This window comes from Pseudonaja textilis, chromosome 1 (genome assembly GCF_049901715.1).
Source record: "Pseudonaja textilis isolate UNSWEBS1 chromosome 1, rPseTex1.2, whole genome shotgun sequence".
Classification (NCBI taxonomy): domain Eukaryota; kingdom Metazoa; phylum Chordata; class Lepidosauria; order Squamata; family Elapidae; genus Pseudonaja; species Pseudonaja textilis.
In genome coordinates, this window is record NC_141990.1 from 52212025 (window position 1) to 52231511 (window position 19487).

Consider the following 19487-nt stretch of genomic DNA (forward strand, 5'->3'; position numbering starts at 1 on the left):
CTGAAAGCGCCATTTTACTTCTTGTTCAGAGTGCTGAGCTGTACCTTCCCGGTCCGAGCGAAGAGGGACCCAACTATGCCGCTTTATCAGACCTGGGAAGAGTTCACTCGTGCAGCGGAGAAACTCTACTTGTCCGACCCTATGAAGGTACTTGAGCGTGGAGATGATCTGAAGCGTGGAGAGTGTCGGTGGAGGAGACGTCGGCGGAAAAATTGAGCAGAAGGAAGAGGGGTTGGTGGGTGTTGCATGGGGTTTTTTTGGGGTGGGTGGGTGGGTTGTTACCATCTTAGTGTTAGCCACTAGATCAGTTTTCCAACTCTGGTGGTGCCCAAATAGCCGATAATGGCCGGCTTTTCTGTAGTTGGCAACTATAGAAAAGCTTTAATCTCGCTCAGAGTGGGAAGTTATTAATCAAAAGTTTTGATTTATTTTTATTTATTTATTTTGCCGTGTATTGAATTTGTGACAGTTGAATGCATTGCAAGATTTTGCTCATCTCTTATCATGTTTCCTGGCTGGAGTAAATTTGGAAGTAACTCTTCTGGTACCGTTATAGTAAATATGTTTCAGTGATAGGAAAACTTCTAGTGCAGGGATCCCCAAACTTGGCAACTTTAAGATTTAATGGTCTTCAACTCCCTATACTGGCTGGAAAATTCTGGGAGTTGAAGTCCACAGATCTTAAAGTTGCCAAGTTTGGAGACCTCTGTTCTAGTATTTTGGGTAGTTGAATATCAATATTTCACTATTGGATTAACTCTTTGGTAGTGGTTGTTGCAGTGAGTTGTAGAAAACTTAGACAATCCACTCCTGTATGCTTATGTGGTATCGTGTAAAGCAGGGGTCCCCAACCACTGGGCCACGGACTGGTCCCGGTCCATGGAACATTTCCTAACGGGCCACCGGTTTGCTGAGCGCCACCATCTTGTTTGACGAGGAAGTGCTTCTGGGTGAGCTTTTCCGGTTGGAAAGCGGCATTTGGGTCCTGAAGGAATCCTCGCGCCTTAGTTTCATTGAAGGGTGGAGCTTCGAATGAAACTAAGGCACGAGGATTCTTTCAGCACCCAAGGCAAGGCAAGCCGAGCGACCGTCCCGAAGCCATCCCAAAGTGAAGCCCATCGACAAAGGTACAAAGGAGGAGTTGAAGGTGGTGGGGAGAAGCGGGGGACGGCTGGCTGGCCAGTCGCTTGGCTCGCCTCGCCTTGCCTTGTCATGCGTGCTGATGCCGGTACCGGGCCGCGGATCATTTTGTGATGCCAGTACCGGGCCGTGGCACAAAAAAGTTTGGGGGCCACTGGTGTAAAGGACATCCATTTATTGGTTTTGTTCATTTAAAGTGTGCCTTGGTGAAAAAGGGCTAAAGGTTGAGATGCTGTGTGTAACTGGTATTCAGGCAGGTTTGTAAACAGCCATGTTTTTTTAACTTGTGAAAATGTATCTATATTGATGCTATTTAATTTTTTTATAAAATGGTTTTTGTGTCATTTCAGGTCCGAGTCGTACTCAAGTACCGACATTGTGATGGAAATCTGTGTATTAAAGTAACAGATGATGTTGTTGTAAGTAAAACTTAGATAATGTGATTTACAGTTTTAAATTCTCAGAGTCCTAATCAAATTTTCAATATTGTTTTAGCATAAAAATTGGTTGGTCTATCAGCTGATTTAATGAATACTTCTCAAAGAAGCAGTTGTGAAAACCTAGAGGCATTCAAATCATATTTATAAGATGTGATGTTTTTAGCGTTAGTGCGCTGGCATTTTAAAATTTTAAAGCAGTATCTCAGAATAAATTGTGAATGTTTAGAATCCTAATGCCCAGAGTTATGTATGGTGGGTGAACATACAAAATTTTTAAATCAATAAAAAAAGCATTTATCTTCTGTTTCACACATAATCAAAGGCTCTGTTAGGCACAGGACAATAGCTTCATAAACAATTTAGATGAGATAGAAGGGAAACTCATCAAATTTGCAGACAACACCAAGCTGGCAGGAATAGCCAACATGCCAGAAGATAGTCTTAAAAGCTAGATGGATTTTGACAGACTTGAATACTGGGCCCTATCTAACAAAATGAAATTTAATGGTGAGAAAAGTAAGGTTCTACACTTAGGCAAGCCAGATGCCTGGTATCGAATAGGTGGTAACTGGCTCAACAATAGTAACCCTGAGGGGGATCTTGGAGTCCTAGTGGACAATTAATTTAAATATGAACCAGCAGTGCACGTCAGCCAACAAAAAGGCTAACATAAAAAAGATGTTGGGATTCTAGAAAAGAGTCCAGAGAAGAGCAACAAAGATGATTAGGAGATTGGCGTCTAAAACATGAAGAACAGTTGCAGGAATTGGGTATGTCTAGTTTAATAAAAATGACTAGGAGTAACATGACAGCCGTACCCCAATATCTAAGGGTCTGCCATAAAGAAGAGGGGGTCAATTTGTTATCCAAAGCACCTGAAGACAAGAAGAAGAAGCAGTGGATGGAAACTAATCAAAGAGAGAGCCAGCCTAGAAATAAGGAAAACTTCCTGATGGAACAATCAGTCAATGGAATGACTTACCTTCAGAAGCAATGGGTGCTCCATGGGTGCTGCAGGTTTTTAAGAAGAGATTGGACATCCAGTTGTTTGAAATGATATAGGGCTGTGATGGTGAACCTATGGCATATGTGCCGGAAGTGGAGAGCCATTTCTCTGGGCATGCCAGCTGTTGCCCGTTGCTCTTCTGGGTTCCAGCTGGTCCTCGCACGCGGGGGAGCACCAGAAACCAGAAGAGCATGTGCACCGGGGAGCTGCTCTTCCGGTTTCCGGTGCACGCGCACTCCCGTTTCGGCACTCAGTGCCGAAAAGGTTTGCTAACCCTAATATAGGATCTCTGGCTTGAGCAGTGGGTTGGATTAGAAGACCGCTAAGGTCCCTTCCAATTCTATTATTAGGGAAGTGCAGTCTTTGTATATATTTCATATATCTTTTTAAACTCCTGGGAACTTTAGTCTTTTAAACATCCTGATTAGAAGTAGCTGGTTCTGCTTAAACTTTGCACTACAGAACCATTTTTAATTACAGACAGTCCAACCACAATTGAGTCCAACTTTTCTGTTGCTAAGTGAAACATTGAGTTTTGCCCCATTTTACGACTTTTCTTACCACAGTAGTTAAGTGAATCACTGCAGTTAAATTAGTAACACAATTGTTAAGTGAACTTGGCTTTCCCAGTGATTTTGCTTGTCAGAAGTTCGCAAAGGGGGATCACAATTATAAAAAAATAATCTGGACCTGAGCAATTTTACTTATTATATATTTTGTCCTCATAATCACTGCTGCTCCTTTGTTAGGTCTTTTTATTACAACAGTTTAATTTGTACTGTAAAACTAGATTGTAACAGCTGTTTTATGTCCCCATGATATGAGGATAAAGAGCAAAATTATGTGTTTTAGACTTTTAAAAAACATTTTGATTATGTGCCATCAAATCAATGTTATATTTGAGTGATCGCATGGATAGACCTCTAATCGGACTCCAGCCTGGTCCTTCAGGTCTCCCAACAATACACCTATTGCTGTAGTAATCAAGTGCACTCACTGTTCTGTATTCTGTACAGTGGTAGATTTTGTCTTCAAAATCTTTATCTATAGAAGTAGATAGATAAACTCAACAAAACATTCATACAAAATCTTTATTATTAGTTCATCAGGTATCCTCATAACTCACATTTGTGACAAAGTTCTTCTTAATGTCCAATCCTTTGCATATCTATCTTGTAGTGTAGGAAGATAATGAAGTCTCAACCCCATGATGATTGAAGCAACTGCATGGTATGGTGGCTTCAGGCAAGAGTGAAGGAACCTCCCCCAACCCACCAAGGCTCAATTCAGTGACCAATCAGGGTTACAGATGTGGCCACATGACATGGACTACATTTCCCAGGATACCTTAACTACATTTACCATCATTTACCCTTAAGGGGACAGCTCACAAGTCCTAACTAATTATCCCAAATCTCATTAACTTTGTCAGGACAGCACACTCACCTTGCTGTTGGTTATCTTCTTTACCACCCCTCTTTTTTTCTTTCCCAATGTTATGGACATCTGAACAGAGCACAGTCTACACAATGTATGCAAAATATGATTATTTGACCCATTTGTTCAAATGTGATTTGTGTTTTGAGTGAGAACCATGATTATGGCATCTGAATATCTTTTCCAAGATTTTCATAGCCACCTTACCAAATTCTACTCTGTTGACAGCTGTCCTTTTATTGTTGATCATTGATTCTGAAAGGCAGAAGCTATCCACCATATCACTGTCTTTGTTGTCAATTCTAAGGCTGATTGCTCTCCCTGTTATCATTCGTTTGGTCTTTATATTTAATTGTAGGCCCATTTTTTTTCATTGTGCTCATTGACTTCCATTATTAGAACTTCCAGATCACTTACATCAGGGGTGTCAACCTCATGCCCGAATGTGTCATGCACTGGCCACGCCCATGCCTGATTTAGCACAATGCTGTGATGACATGAGTTTCATACCTGACTCTATCAGACTGATATCAGCATTAGTGCATGGTATTGATATTTCTATAATTTTAAATGCTTCTTCTTCCAGTCCAGCCTCGTTCAATATATTTTCCACATGTAAAATAAGGAGAGAATATATAGCCTTGTCTCATTTCTTTGCAACTGTAAAATAAGTTTTTTATTATGTTCTGTATAGTCTGAGCTTTCCTTCCTGTGTCATATAAAGTATGGGCTTTGTATGAAGAAGTTGAGATGTTTTGGGATTGTCATTTTCCTAAGGACATTCCATAACTTGGTTGACATAACTGAAGGCCTTTCTATAATCAGCAAAGCATGTATTGACTTAGTTTTGGAGTTGTTTGGCTCTTTCAATTAACCAGGATGCATCAGCGATGATGTGTATTCTTCCTGTCTATTATTCTTTTCTAAAACCAACTTAATCATTCCATAGTTCCATAGCTATAATCTGCAGAGAAAGTTAGTTTGCTAACTTGTGATCTTTATGATTATTTGCACATTCTAATAAGTCTTCTTGATTGTGGTATGTAGACAAAGCTCCAACAGGGTTTACCGCTGTGTCAGTCTCCATATTTGCTAGTATAACTGAGTTAGAACTGATTTGTCTTCTGTTGCTTGTCACATTTCTATAGGTATTCCATTAATTCCTGTACCCTTCTCACTTAGTAATGACCAGCGTGCTCATTTAATTTCATTTGGTTGTACTAAGAATTCATATGAACAGGGAGTATCTTCTTAAGATTCTTGGTTGTCTCAAATATGTACAGAATTTCAGTACTGTATACAGTAGTCCCCAAATTGACAGATGTAGCTTGACAATAAGAGTTATAAATTGTGATGGTCAGAAAGTGAGTCACCACATGACCAGAACTGATTCTACAATCTTTTTCATGGTGGCTGTTATGGGAACCGTGCAGTCATTAAGCAAATGCTGCAGTTGTTCATTGTTTGCTATGGAGCAATTTTTGATGGAAACAGGAAGTAAATACTGGTTTCCAGCAAAACCTTTGAAAATCGTAATCATACACTGCTCAAAAAAATAAAGGGAACACTTAAACAATACAATGTAACTCCAAGTCAATCACACATCAGTGAAATCAAACTGTCCACTTAGGGAGCAACACTGATTGACAATCAATTTCACATGCTGTTGTGCAAATGGAATAGGCAACAGGTGGAAAGCATAGGCAGTTAGCAAGACATCCCCAATAAAGGAGTGGTTCTGTAGGTGGTGACCACAGACCACTTCTCAGTTCCTATGCTTTCTGGCTGATGGTTTGGTCACTTTTGAATGCTGGCGGTGCTTTCACTCTAGTGGTAGCATGAGACAGAGTCTAAAACCCACACAAGTGGCTCAGGTAGTGCAGCTCATCCAGGCTGGCACATCAATGCAAGCTGTGGCAAGAAGGTTTGCTGTGTCTGTCAGCGTAGTGTCCAGAGTATGGAGGCGCTACCGGGAGACAGGCCAGTACATCAGGAGATGTGGAGGAGGATGTAGGAGAGCAACAACCTAGCATCAGGATTGCTACCTCCGCCTTTGTGCAAGGAGGGACAGGAGGAGCACTGCCACAGCCCTGCAAAATGAACTCCAACGGGCCACAAATGTGCATGTGGCTGCTCAAATGGTCAGAAACAGACTCCATGAGGGTGGTATGAGGGCCCGATGTCCACAGGTGGAGGTTGTGCTTACAGCCCAACACCGTGCAAGACGTTTGGCATTTGCCAGAGAACAACACCAAGATTGGCAAATTCGCCACTGGCGCCCTGTGCTCTTCACAGATGAAAGCAGGTTCACACTGAGCACATGTGACAGACATGACAGGGTCTGGAGATGCCATGGAGAACGTTCTGCTGCCTGCAACATCCTCCAGCATGATTGGTTTGGCAATGGGTCAGTAATGGTGTGGGGTGGCATTTCTTAAGGGGGCTGCACAGCCCTCCATGTGCTCGCCAGAGGTAGCCTGACTGCCATTAGGTACCGAGATGAGATCCTCAGACCCCTTGTGAGACCATATGCTGGTGTGGTTGGCCCTGGGTTCCTCCTAATGCAAGACAAAGGCATTGATGCTATGGACTGGCCCGCCCGTTCCCCAGACCTGAATCCAATTGAACACATCTGGGACATCACGTCTTGCTCCATCCATCAACGCCACATTGCACCACAGACTGTCCAGGAGTTAGGGGATGCTTTAGTCCAGGTGTGGGAGGAGATCCCTCAGGAGACCATCTGCCACCTCATCAGGAGCATGCCCAGGTGTTGTAGGGAGGTCATACAGGCACGTGGAGGCCACACACACTACTGAGCCTCATTTTGACTTGTTTTAAGGACATTACATCAAAGTTGGATCAGCCTGTAGTGTTTTTTTCCACTTTAATTTTGAGTGTAACTCCAAATCCAGACCTCCATGGATTGCTAAATTTGATTTCCATTGATAATTTTTGTGTGATTTTGTTGTCAGCACATTCAACTATGTAATGAACAAAGTATTTAATAAGAATATTTCATTCATTCTGATCTAGGATTTCTTATTTTTGTGTTCCCTTTATTTTTTTGAGCAGCGTATGATATGACCATTGGGAATTGCAAACATCTGTAAATGTGGCTGCTTCCTTAATGCTCAAAATGATCGTGTGGGAAGGGGAAATGATGTTGGAAATATGTGTCATAAATAGCTTTTTGGGTGGGAGGTCCATTGGAACTTCAAATGGTCATTAAGTGATCAGTTGTAAACCAAGGACTTCCTGTATTTCTTCTGTATATGTCTGACTTCTCTGAATCTGTTACTACCCATCCGTTGATATCCTTGAGCGTATCAGTTTGAGATTGGAATCTCCTGAGTTTGAGGATCTTTTGGAAGACTTTTCTTATTTATCCCATTATTGTTTAAATCTTTAGTATCTTTATAGATGTCACTTGTAATATGGTTTCTTGTTTTTTGACACAATAGTTCTCTGAATTTGTTAAATATGTTCTTGAGATCTTTGATATTCTTGGCTTTAACTTCGCTTCTTGGCAATTTCTGTAATCTGTTGTGATACCCATTTTGATTTCCTCTTTCTTGCTTCTTGGCAATTTCTTTTCCCATTAACATATTTATTTTGTTTATCACATTTAAGACCCATTTCCCTCACAGAAGGACTCTGGGTGGTGTACAGTAAGATTTAATTCCTCAGTTCCTCTGGTTGTCAGTCATTGAGGTTCAGTATTTTAAAATGATTCCTGATGTTCTCCTTAAAAATTGTGGGTATATTTTAAGACCACAATATAGAAAGTGGTTGGCTTTATTCATCTGGCATGTTGAATACAGTCGAACCTGAGAGCTTATCACACAGCACTAGGTCATCAATCACTTTTTATTGTTTATCCAGGTGGTTTTTATTTTTGACAAAATACAGGAGTGCTTTTATCATTGCTTTTTCCAGCATTGTATTGAAATGGTGCCTTTGTTAAATTGTTCTTATACCTCCTGCATCTTCCTACATTGCTGTTGGCCAAAAAGGTGCCTCTTTGGGGGCGGAGGGGGGAACGCAAGTGGAAGATCTTAATGCCATGGGTGACTCTGTTGGGAAAATGTAGTCTTGATATAATCCTGGGATTCTTTGTGTATCCCTCCCAGAAACATTCCCCCACTGTCACAATGAAGCAGCATAGTAGGACTGTGTGTGTATGTGTTTAAAATTATGTTCAGATAAATCCTGATCTTTTCCCTATGCTTTTTTTTCTTTCAGTGTCTACTCTATAGGACAGATCAGGCTCAAGATGTAAAGAAAATTGAGAAATTTCATAGTCAATTAATGCGACTGATGGTAGCCAAAGAATCCCGCAGTGTTGCCATGGAAACAGACTGAATATCTGGAAATAAAATGAATGTTCCAGTCACTGTATCATGGGAGGAATGTATCTGTTGGATTTGGGCATATTTGGAATGGACACACAATGGCATCAAGTGGACTGTTAAAATTGAGTTTTGTAAGGATTTGGGGGCTCCACTTCAGAGTGGCTGGTAGACTATATGCTTTCATTGAAAGCTTCTATTTATTTTTCTTTCAATTTGAGTGAGGAAATATATATGTTCTTTCCTGGAATTCTTAAAGGTTAAAGTATACCCAGCCAGATTTATAACTTCCTTTCTTAAATCTTTAGGATATTGCCTGAAAATGGAAGGGGTTCTCTGATGGGTTGAAGAATGCTGTTATATAGAAGGGGGGGTTGTGAAATTTTATGTTCTGTTAAATTAGTGATGTATAATCTTTATATATTGATGTATTATTTAGTTGGCAAATAACATCTGATAGTGTTCTACTGGAAAAACAAGGATGCTTGTGAATCAATGCTTGTGTCTAGACTTAAAGATTCAGAACTGACTCTTGCTTTATAACCATATAAACTGAAAAACATGTTCTGTTTGTTAATAGGCAAATGCTAAACACAGCTATTTCTGTTCTGTATTTAAGATTGCTGGCAAAGACACCTTTGGTGAGATGGGCAGCATACAAGTTTGATGAATAAATAATTCAAACTGGCTTTGATTTTGAATGATAGAAAGGATTAAAGATGTGCAGAACATTTGATCTTGAACTTCTAGGTCTTGAACCTGTTTCACACTTGAATGAGACATTTTGCAAAATATCATGTTAAAATGGTTTGAAACCAAATGTTTACTAGTAGAAACACCTGGGGCATATGAATAAAATTGTGTAGAACTTTTAAATAACTGTTACAGAAACCAGCCTTCGAGTGTCTTATAATTTCTTTTCACAGGAAGTTCTCACTTTCAGATGCTAAATTAAGTAGTGGTCTACACATTTATTATCAAATACAGCTGATGACAACAAAGCTTCACAATCACACAAAGTATAAAATGGTAGGCATAGCTTGCCAATAATAAAAGTCATGTTAGATTGTTAATTCTGAAACTAGGAAATATTCACTAAGAAAATAATGCTCAAATGTTTTACTATAGAGTTACCAGCTTCTCTAGGGAATTACAATGATCAGATATGTGCAAAGCTTATTGTTTCAGGGATGAAATGTTTTAGAAAATATGGAAATTTTAAAAATTTGAATTACCCCAATCCAGCTGTCATGGTCCATTTCTCTGAATTGTTCCTTGGACTATGCAGTAGGAAGTTATATAGAGATTTCAGAACTAATGCTTCTCATAACTTTATACTATTGGTTTACCATCATTGTATGGGGCAGGGCTTAGTTTATTATGCAAAGGTTGATTATATTGTTATAAGAAACTATTTCTCATTGTGCTTGCACTAGTTGGCTGTGAAATCGTTTTTGTAATTTCAGAACTTGTAAATAAGTGAGCCCCTGTGGTTTCTTTAACTAAAACATGCTGTTATAATCTTATAAAGAAATATAATCTAGAAAAGCACTCTTCATACTTGAACTTATAAACTGCCCTTTAGAGACTAAATTCAAATTGGAAAATGAGCAGCAAGATACTAGTTTCAATTACCTTTTCCGTTTGGGCGAAAAAAATTCATAGCTTCATAGTGATCAAAAGTATTTCTTAACTAGTTTGTTTTAGTGTTTAGATACTGCACTAATTTAAAAAATTTCCAATAAGTGGAACCTGCAAGATGTAATGCTTCTATTCTGTATCACCCATGCTATCTCCCAGGACACTCCATTCACCTTTATTTCCTCCCTTGCCTGTCAGTTGGCATTCTGTGCGCACTCAGCATGCTTAAAAAATCCTGGAGCATTCTGGAGAGCAATGTTCCTCAACTTTAAGACAAGTGGATTTCAACTCCCAATGCTGACTGGGGAATTCTGCGAGTTGAAGTGTACTTGTCTTAAAGTTGCTAAGGTTGAGAAACGGCTCTAGACTATTCCCCTCAACAAGAAGAAAAGTTACTTTCTAGCTGGGAATTTCCAGGATTGGTTTCAACACGCACACACATTCTATAGACAAGCCTCGATCCTTTTTATGGATTTTGGTACCAAAACTTAAGCACTTTTGCTGAAATTCAATGTATCTAGTGTTGGAAGAATTATCATTCCGGGTTCAGTTCCAAGTGGGGAAAAAGACACTGGAAACAGAGGCGGTTTGGAAAGATGGTTTAATGGTGGACAGGACCACATGGCCTGGAGCTCCAAAGTGAAAAGGATTTAACAGACTTAACAGATAATCAGAGTTGGAAGGGACCTTGTAGGTCATCTAGTCCACCACCCCCGGCCAAGCGGGAAACCCTACACCATTTCTGACAAATGGCAGTCCAATCTCTTCTTGAAATTTCCGAGGGCAACCTGTTCCATTGGTTGATTGTTCTGTCAGAAAGTTTCTCCTTATTTCCAGGTTAAATCTCTCCTTGTTCAGTTTCCATCCATTATTCCTTGTCTGGCCTACAGGCGCTTTAGAAAATAGCTTGACCCCTTCCTCCCTGCGGCAGCCTCTCAAATATTGGAAGACCTCTATCATGTCTCCCCTGGTCCTTCTCTTTACTAGACTAGGATCACATGCTTCAAGGTAAAAAGAAAAAAGAGAAGGCCAAGATGCTGAAAGACCCTTATATACCCTCTGTTGGACCCCATCTTAGTGTTTCCTGTTCCTGTGCAAGAAATGTATCCCATTGGCTGTCAGGCTCCCAGGGGCGGGGGTCTTAGCTAACTTTGTAGGCTTTGTCTGGACCACATGGCTTCACTTGAGTGCTGGCTGATACAATCTTCCCAGGCCAGGTGATGAGATGGGTAGAGGCCTTTATTATGTACTCTGGCCTAGGCTTTAATGGCCCATTAGCAAAGGGGGGGGTGAGTTTCTGCTTATGAGTTTCTATTCTCTTTAGGGGAAATATTCTGCCTTTTTAGTATTTCCCAGTATATTTCATTTTTCTAGGAGAAGGGTGGGTGCTAACTTCCTACACTAGAAAGCAGCAGCAAATTTGAAGGAACCTGATGAGAGTAGTCTTCTGAATACTCCAGACCACCATGAAGTCAGTTTATTTTGTTGATGAATATATCAATATTCATTTCGTGATTACTTCTGCTAACAAAATACAATTTTGAAAATCTGCCAGCTATTCAAAAAAGCAGAGACACTGCTGTAGAAATAGATTTATGAATGCTAATATATCTAATTTCCTTCCTTACTGAAGTTTAATGCTAAGACACACTTCTGGAACAAATCTCCCATTCAGGTCTTTTTGTCCTCTTCCCCCCCCTCCGCCCCCCCAATCTTGCATAATATAAAGTATATTCATTGTTTTCCAATGTCATTTATAAGCCAAGTTTGGAATATTGGAAACATATAAATGTCCTTCTTTACCTTTTCTTATACCTTCAAGGTTATGACTTGAGGCCCAATGCTGAATGAGGATTTATAAGATTTAATAAAGCAAACGCAAGATCGATGTTAGATCTCTTGTTTTGCCTCTTCCCAGTCCTTGTTTTTTTATCCTTTTTTTCCACCTTTTCATCAAAACGTCCCCGAGATATTTGGCTGCCTGCGGGTGAAAGATAAAATGTACTAATTTATGGTACTAGTTTTCTGCTTCATGGACAGGTGCGAACTGGGCAGTCGTTCAGACAGTACTGCGCAATAATATAAGGAGCTTCAGGCCAAAAGCCTTCAACCTCGGAGAGATTAGGAGAGTACAAGTGGAAGACCTGGGCAGCCCTCAAACGCGGACCGAAGCAGGAGTTTCTGAAGAACTACATTTCCCAGGTTTCTTTAGATTTTTAAGCTTCCGTTCCCCGCCTTGACCGCGACGGGCGTGGGTTGGAGGTGCTGGATGGGAGGGTTCCGACCTGTTTTTGGAAGGTTGGGGGACCGACGTGAAAGCGGGTTTTTACAGAGCTCTCAGTTTGTAGTGAAAATTTAAGTCTTCCATGTATTGTGCATTCTCTCTCTTCTGTGTTGATTCCCTCCTCACTGACAACATTCACACCGCTCGCCGACAGCTTAAACAGCCGCGGGGGAATCTTTTTCGATCGTGGAAATGAGCTTCCTACCTTACTCAGGCAAGGGGGGCTGGGGGAAAAACTTGGGCACACATGGGTGGGATAGCCCAATTCCCGCTAGCGAGCGTTTCCTAACGCAGTATTATAATTGGGAGAAAACGAAGCGTGGCATAGGTATCTGAGTCGTGTCATGATCCGGTCTGAAAAGATTGTTCTTTTCCTCCCGATACGTGTTCCTGGATGTACACGACTTTGTACTTAAGTCTATGCTCTTGAGCCCCACAGCTTGTGCAAGCAAGTACTGTATTGTATGCAATTTGTAAAGCAATGACAGCAGAACTTTGGGGTTGAAAAGTCGCAGTCTCCTGTACGATCATTGAGATTTAAGATTTGCTTAAGAAATGTCAGGGTGCTGAGATGAATGCTTTTTAAAAAGCAAACAAAAAAGATGTGGGTTTCAGTGGCAATTTTAAAAAGCTTTAAATTGTCAGTTGAAGATCTCAAGTTGGAAATAGGTAAGTAGCCAATGTCAACTAAACCTATCAACCCGAACCTCTGTTTTATTAATTGGGTCACTACAGTTCCTATTAAGGCTGTTACTTTTGCGTGTTCTGTTTTAACCCTGCCACACACCCAAAACAGCAATTCCACAACAGAAAAAAACTTCAAAAAGAGACCCCTGCTTATAACCACATGATTTCAGCTGGCAAAACTTTTTCTTTTTTCTTTTTTCTTACTTGGACTCAAATAAGAAAATGAGTTTTGAGATTACTTCCATGTTTCCATGTTTCTTGATATAACTACACTTGGATGACAGCATCTTATTCCAAAGACAACTTCATTCAGATAATCGAAACCTAAGAACACAGAATGGAATGGATCAGTCTGGACCACAATCTTCATTAGACATCTGTATTTTCTGGAACCTGCTAAGGTGCTGATGGCATCTCAATTTTTGCACTTTTGTTTTTGTGTATTTTCACTTCACTCAGACTTTTAGACTGAGCTTTTGTACTTTTTTGTTCTTGGACTCAACTGATGGCAACCTAGCTGTTCTTCTCCATGAATTTCTGAATGTACTGTTTGAAGATGACTTGTGTGGGATAGGAGTTAAGAGTGTCAGTTTAAGACTGAGGGATTCATAGGCCATGGAACTCATTGGGGAATTGTGGTGATCATTACTTTTCAACCTAATTTGCCTTGTAAGGTTGCTTGGAAAATGAAATGGGGAGTGTGCACTTACTGCTTTAGTTGTTCAGAGAGGGCAGAGATCAGGCAGCAACAACAAGAAGGATCATCAAAGTGTGTGAGTCCAGGTGGCAACAGAGGCTTAGCAGTTCCCAGAAAATAATGATGTCTGTCTGATGAAAGTTGTAATCCAGACTATCTGTTCTCAGGTTTTGATTATCTAAATCAAGTTGTCTCTGGAATAAGATGCAGGTGTTCAGTTTCCATAGAAACTGACAACAGTCCTTTGTAACTAAGACATTTAGACAAAGTGAAAGGAAATAATTTGAAATCATTTTTTGGTTGTTATTTGGGATCTTATATATGTTATTGAATAATTTATCATGTTGCAAAAATGATTCATATTATATGCAATACTGGCTACTCATCTTTCACAATACAAATATTAAAATAATTCAATAATTATCAAGATATAAAATGCAATTTTGAAAAAATTATCCTATCTTTATTATTTTTATAAATAATTCAAGGTGATAAACATACCTAATACTCCTACTTGTTCCTATTTTTCCCACAACAACCACCCTTTGGGGTGAGTTGGGCTGAGAAAAATGACTGGCCCAAGGTCACCCAGTTGGCTTTCATGCCCAAGGCAGGACTAGAACTCATTGTCCCCTGGTTTCTAGCCGGGTACATTAATCACTAGACTAAACTGGATCTGAATACTTATTCAACTAAAAATCTAATCTTGTAAACTGCCCTGAAATTTTAATGAACATCTGTGTTGTACTTTGAATAAATAAATGTACATACAGTTTGGCCATTGTTTTAAAGAACAAAGAAAACTTGAGTGCTGTGAATTTTTATCTTGGATATAATCACTCTAACCAGTTGCAACACAGTGATCACACCCTGTTGTATTGTGAGCACGGACAGTAGAAGATCCACTTGATTTCATTGATACCTCAGCCTAAACTTTCAACTGAGAAGACATTCCTTGAATATCCCTGACATTTCAAAAACGAAGGTACTTATCCAAAGACAAACCATACTGAGGAAACATTCCTCAAGAAACAGATAACAAGGGTACTACCCAGGACTTAAAAAGAAGATATATAGAATATCTAAATTAGTGATTGTAACTTGTCTCTTGGTATTAATTTGCAGAAAGGAGAAGGAAACTGGTACAGGTTTGTGTCTGTGTGAATGTGTGCATGTATGTATATGTGTTTAAAAAGAAAAAAAACGTTTTCTTCTTGTTCTGGGTTCCTTGAGCAATTTGTTATTTTTTCTGTTTACATTTTGTTTCTTCTTAAACCTCTTGTTTTAATATAGTGTGGTTTCCAGTGTTTTCTTCAGCTCTTCAATTTCAGAACTGCTAGAACATTTATTGTTTGCTTATGTATTTCCACTGACACAACTTTCCTCAACCAACCTGTATCTGAATGGATTGGATCATAAATCTCAGTATTACAAACTGGCTGCCATTGCAGATTATCCCAAAGGTGCTTTTTCAAAAAGCAACTGGACGTTCTTTGTTTTTTCCTTGAAGATGTTTTGCTTCTCATGCAAGAAGCTTCTACAGTTCTAAAGTAGCTTCTTGGATGAGAAGCAAAACGTCTTCAAGGGAAAAATGAAGAAAATCCAGTTTGAAAAAGCACGTTTGAAACAACCATGACCTGGATGACCAACAATCTCCATAGTCATTGCAGATAATGATTATTGTACTCAGATCCCTGCGAATGTCAGGTGGGGAAGGTTTTCTGTTACCATCGCTTCCATTTCTTTGAATACAGATTAACAGAAACCAACTTGCATGTGAGTCTCTTTACAGGTCGTAGCACATAAATCAATACTTTTAAAAATTGACATCTTTTGTTACTTGCATTCTTTTCTTTCTCAATATGCTTTATTAACTTGTGGATAATAAGGTTCAGGGTTTAATAATTGTGTAGCCTAATTGAGGAAGCTTTATAATATATACTTCCTCAGTATCTCTTGCGATTATTGTGTTACATTTTGTCTTTTTTTTCTTCTGTAGAACTCCAGTTAAAATTTAATCTGAATATTACTATTGACAGAGAGACAGGTCTTCAACATCTCCTCTATCTGCTGTTTATTCCTAAATTACTGTAATTATGATAATAACATTTAGATGCAGGCATAATAGAGTATTTGCTCTGATAGCATGATAAGGTTTTCAATCAATTTATAGATTGACTTGATTTGTGGAATAGATTGCAACACTTGTATATACATATTTTTTTTTGCTGCAGGGGATGTATTTCTTGTGATTAAAAATTTCTTTACCAGAAATATTACTCTCAATTTATTTTACAATATTTCTAGCACATCCCATTTCTAAGGGAATCTGAGTAGAATATAATAAAGAAAAAGCAAGCAACATTTTTAAGTATGCAAAATTAAAATAACCATATAAGCTCCATATCCAAGTCAGCAAAAAACATCATAGGTGTCCACGAAACTAAAATAACAAAATGAACAGGCTGAATTTTCACTGAAGATTTGGGCTCACAGAAAGCAAGTTTGGAGCCAAACATATCTATAAAGAGGGAATTATTCCACTGGGTGTGGAAGGAAGTGTGCAATAATTTTTAGAGGAGCGTTTTAGGATGTGTTCACTCTTAATATCATGCCTTTTCTCCTCAGTTTTTTTCCCACTTGAATATTGAAAAGAATTCCTAACACAATCTGTTGTTGTCCAATGGTTACTATATCTGTTTACATTATCAGTGTTATACATACAGAAGGAACTTTGATCATGTACTGTGACTGCAACCTTGCTATTTTTTGCACACATACATAGAGGCCACTGATTCAAAGTAGGAAAATATAGGTATTTTCTAAGGCTAGTGGTAAAGGTGCTGGAAAGAATTCCAGAAGCCATGGCTTTCATGTTTTCCCCGTGTGACTTGGTATTCTTTTCTACTTAATAGAATGCTGGAAACAAACAAATGAAAAATCCCCACTATTCTGCCTATAAACATAACAACTCTCTCAAAACTGAACAGAGTAGGATCAAACTATGTTAACGAGAAACCAGCAAAGGAAACAAAACAAGATCTTACTGGCAAAGGCTAGGCATGAAGGAATATACACTGCTCAAAAAAATAAAGGGAACACTGAAACAACACAATGTAACTCCAAGTCAATCACACATCTGTGAAATCAAACTGTCCACTTAGGGATCAACACTGATTGACAATCAATTTCACATGCTGTTGTGCAAATGGAATAGACAACAGGTGGAAAGCAGAGGCAGTTTGCAAGACATCCCCAATAAAGGAGTGGTTCTGCAGGTGGTGACCACAGACCACTTCTCAGTTCCTATGCTTTCTGGCTGATGGATTGGTCACTTTTGAATGCTGGTGGTGCTGTCACTCTAGTGGTAGCATGAGACAGAGTCTACAAACCACACAAGTGGCTCAGGTAGTGCAGCTCATCCAGGATGGCACATCAGTGCGAGCTGTGGCGAGAAGGTTTGCTGTGTCTGTCAGCGTAGTATCCAGACCATGGAGGCACTACCAGGAGACAGGCCAGTACATCAGGAGATGTGGAGGAGGCCATAGGAGGGCAACAACCCAGCATCAGGACCGCCACCTCCACCTTTGTGCAAGGTGGGACAGGAGGAGCACTGCCAGAGCCCTGCAAAATGACCTCCAGCGGGCCACAAATGTGCATGTGGCTGCTCAAATGGTCAGAAACAGACTCCATGAGGGTGGTATGAGGGCCCGACGTCCACAGATGGGGGTTGTGCTTACAGCCCAACACCGTGCAAGACCTTTGGCATTTGCCAGAGAACAATAAGATTGGCAAATTCACCACTGGTGCCCTGTGCTCTTCACAGATGAAAGCAGGTTCACACTGAGCACATGTGACAGACGTGACAGGGTCTGGAGACGCCGTTGAGAATGTTCTGCTGCCTGCAACATCCTCCAGCATGACTGGTTTGGCAGTGGGTCAGTAATGGTATGGGGTGGAATTTCTTTAGGGGGCTGCACAGCCCTCCATGTGCCCGCCAGAGGTAGCCTGACTGCCATTAGGTACCGAGGTGAGATCCTCAGACCTTTTGTGAGACCATATGCTAGTGCGGTTGGCCCTGGGTTCCTCCTAATGCAAGACAATGCTAGACCTCATGTGGCTGGAGTGTGTCAGCAGTTCCTGCAAGATGAAGGCATTAATGCTGTGGACTGGCCCTCCCGTTCCCCAGACCTTTATCCAATTAAGCACATCTGGGACATCATGTCTCGCTCCAGCCACCAATGCCACGTTGCACCATAGACTGTCCAGTAGTTGGGGGATGCTTTAGTCCAGGTGTGGGAGGAGATCCCTCAGGAGACCATCCGCCACCTCATCAGGAGCATGCCCAGGTGTTGTAGGGAGGTCATACAGGCATGTGGAGGCCACACACACTACTGAGCCTCATTTTGACTTGTTTTAAGGACATTACATCAAAGTTGGATCAGCCTATAATGTTTTTTTTTCCACTTCAATTTTGAGTGTAACTCCAAATCCAGACCTCCATGGGTTGCTAAATTTGATTTCCATTGATAATTTTTGTGTGATTTTGTTGTCAGCACATTCAACTATGTAATGAACAACGTATTTAATAAGAATATTTCATTCAGATCTAGGATGTCATATTTTTGTGTTCCCTTTATTTTTTTGAGCAGTGTATTTCATACTTCTATAGCAAAGAGTGGCAGATAAAGGAGTATAACAAAAAAAATAAAACCATGAGCTATTAAATGCAGGCATCTTTACCCAAGATCAAAAAGTCCTTGGTTCAAAGAACAGTGCTGTGTATGGAATGGAAGAAGTTAGTCTTTACCATCTCTTTTCAATCTAATCCACTTCAGTGAGGACAAATTATGGAATAACTATATACTTCACTCTGGACAAAGAGCAAAATAACTAGTCTTTGTAATGGATTGCATCAGCTAAATTACTAGTGTTGAAATCCCATTTAAATCAATGGGCAAAACTAATCTGGATTTGTTAATTCTATTAAATGGAAACTTTAGCTAATTTCATCCAAATCCATGAGTTTTAAATTTCCTTCCTTCCTTCCTTCCTTCCTTTTTTATTTTTATTTTTTGATTGATTAAATCCTGGAGCAATTTAAGCAAAAAAGGCTAGCTTTTAAAAAGCTCACAACATGTTATTGGACATACCCAATTATTTCAGTGAACAGGCTCCTACATGCCGCTGTTAATTCTTCTCATCATTTTGCTGTAACCATTAGCACATGATATTGCATAACAACATCAAACACGTAGTTTGTCAGGTTCCTAAGAGTGTTGAAATTTTCCAGCATTGCTTCCCACGACACGTAGCAAGGAGGCTTTAAAAAGAGTTTCAATCTTGCATGTGTTGTCCTAGGAAGAGGAAAACAAGTCAAAGAGCCCATTGGGTAGGTCTGACCTTCAGCTTATTTTGTTCTCTGGTTTTCTGAATATATTGTTCATTTATGTGATTACTATGGTATGTGCAGTGCTAGCTTACATAAGGTCATTTTGATAAAGAAAACAAGACATTAAAAAGAAAGAAATAATTTTGGTTTTCCACTTTCTACCTTTCACTTCCAGGTGGGACTACTTTTCTTTTTTCTATCAGTCATATATCTCTCCTTTCTTGGGAAGACATTGGACGAATGTCTTGAATAGCAGCATTTTAAAAAGCGGGGAGGAATCAATCTATCAAATAAAATGCTGTAGATAAGATCCAACCTAGGGAAGGGGCCTAAGAGAGACTCTTAATTCCTCAAGGAGAAATGCTGGTTAGGCTTCTGAAGTTCCTATTGACAGGCAGCCTTCTAATAACC

The 19487-nt window shown here is 39.8% G+C and overlaps 2 protein-coding genes across 4 annotated transcripts in view; both read left to right on the top strand.

The window, feature by feature from the left end:
- Window positions 1-40: 40 nt before the first annotated feature.
- SRP9 (signal recognition particle 9) lies at window positions 41-9266 on the top strand. The gene is made up of 3 exons (XM_026695678.2): window positions 41-147; window positions 1491-1559; window positions 8269-9266. Exons 1-3 carry the CDS (start codon window positions 76-78, stop codon window positions 8386-8388), a joined length of 261 nt encoding a protein of 86 aa, XP_026551463.1. The 5' UTR covers window positions 41-75; the 3' UTR covers window positions 8389-9266.
- Window positions 9267-12225: 2959 nt separating this feature from the next.
- The window catches only part of EPHX1 (epoxide hydrolase 1), a 30162-nt gene continuing 22900 nt past the window's right edge, over window positions 12226-19487 (top strand). For 2 of the 3 annotated variants that reach the window (XM_087934225.1, XM_026695368.2), the window contains exon 1: window positions 12226-12969. In XM_087934225.1, the coding sequence (XP_087790351.1) occupies window positions 12876-12969 (94 nt within the window). In that variant the 5' untranslated portion in view covers window positions 12226-12875. Of the gene's footprint in view, window positions 12970-17927; window positions 19077-19487 lie in introns of those variants that run through there. The other variant, XM_087934232.1, reaches the window with a different exon arrangement.

Bases quoted from the DNA above. Each gene is read 5' to 3' on its own strand.
- SRP9 (XM_026695678.2), top strand. From the start codon at position 76: ATGCCGCTTTATCAGACCTGGGAAGAGTTCACTCGTGCAGCGGAGAAA. The intron at 148-1,490 runs GTACTTGAGCGT...GTGTCATTTCAG, and splicing joins ACTTGTCCGACCCTATGAAG to GTCCGAGTCGTACTCAAGTA. The intron at 1,560-8,268 runs GTAAGTAAAACT...TTTTTCTTTCAG, and splicing joins AAGTAACAGATGATGTTGTT to TGTCTACTCTATAGGACAGA.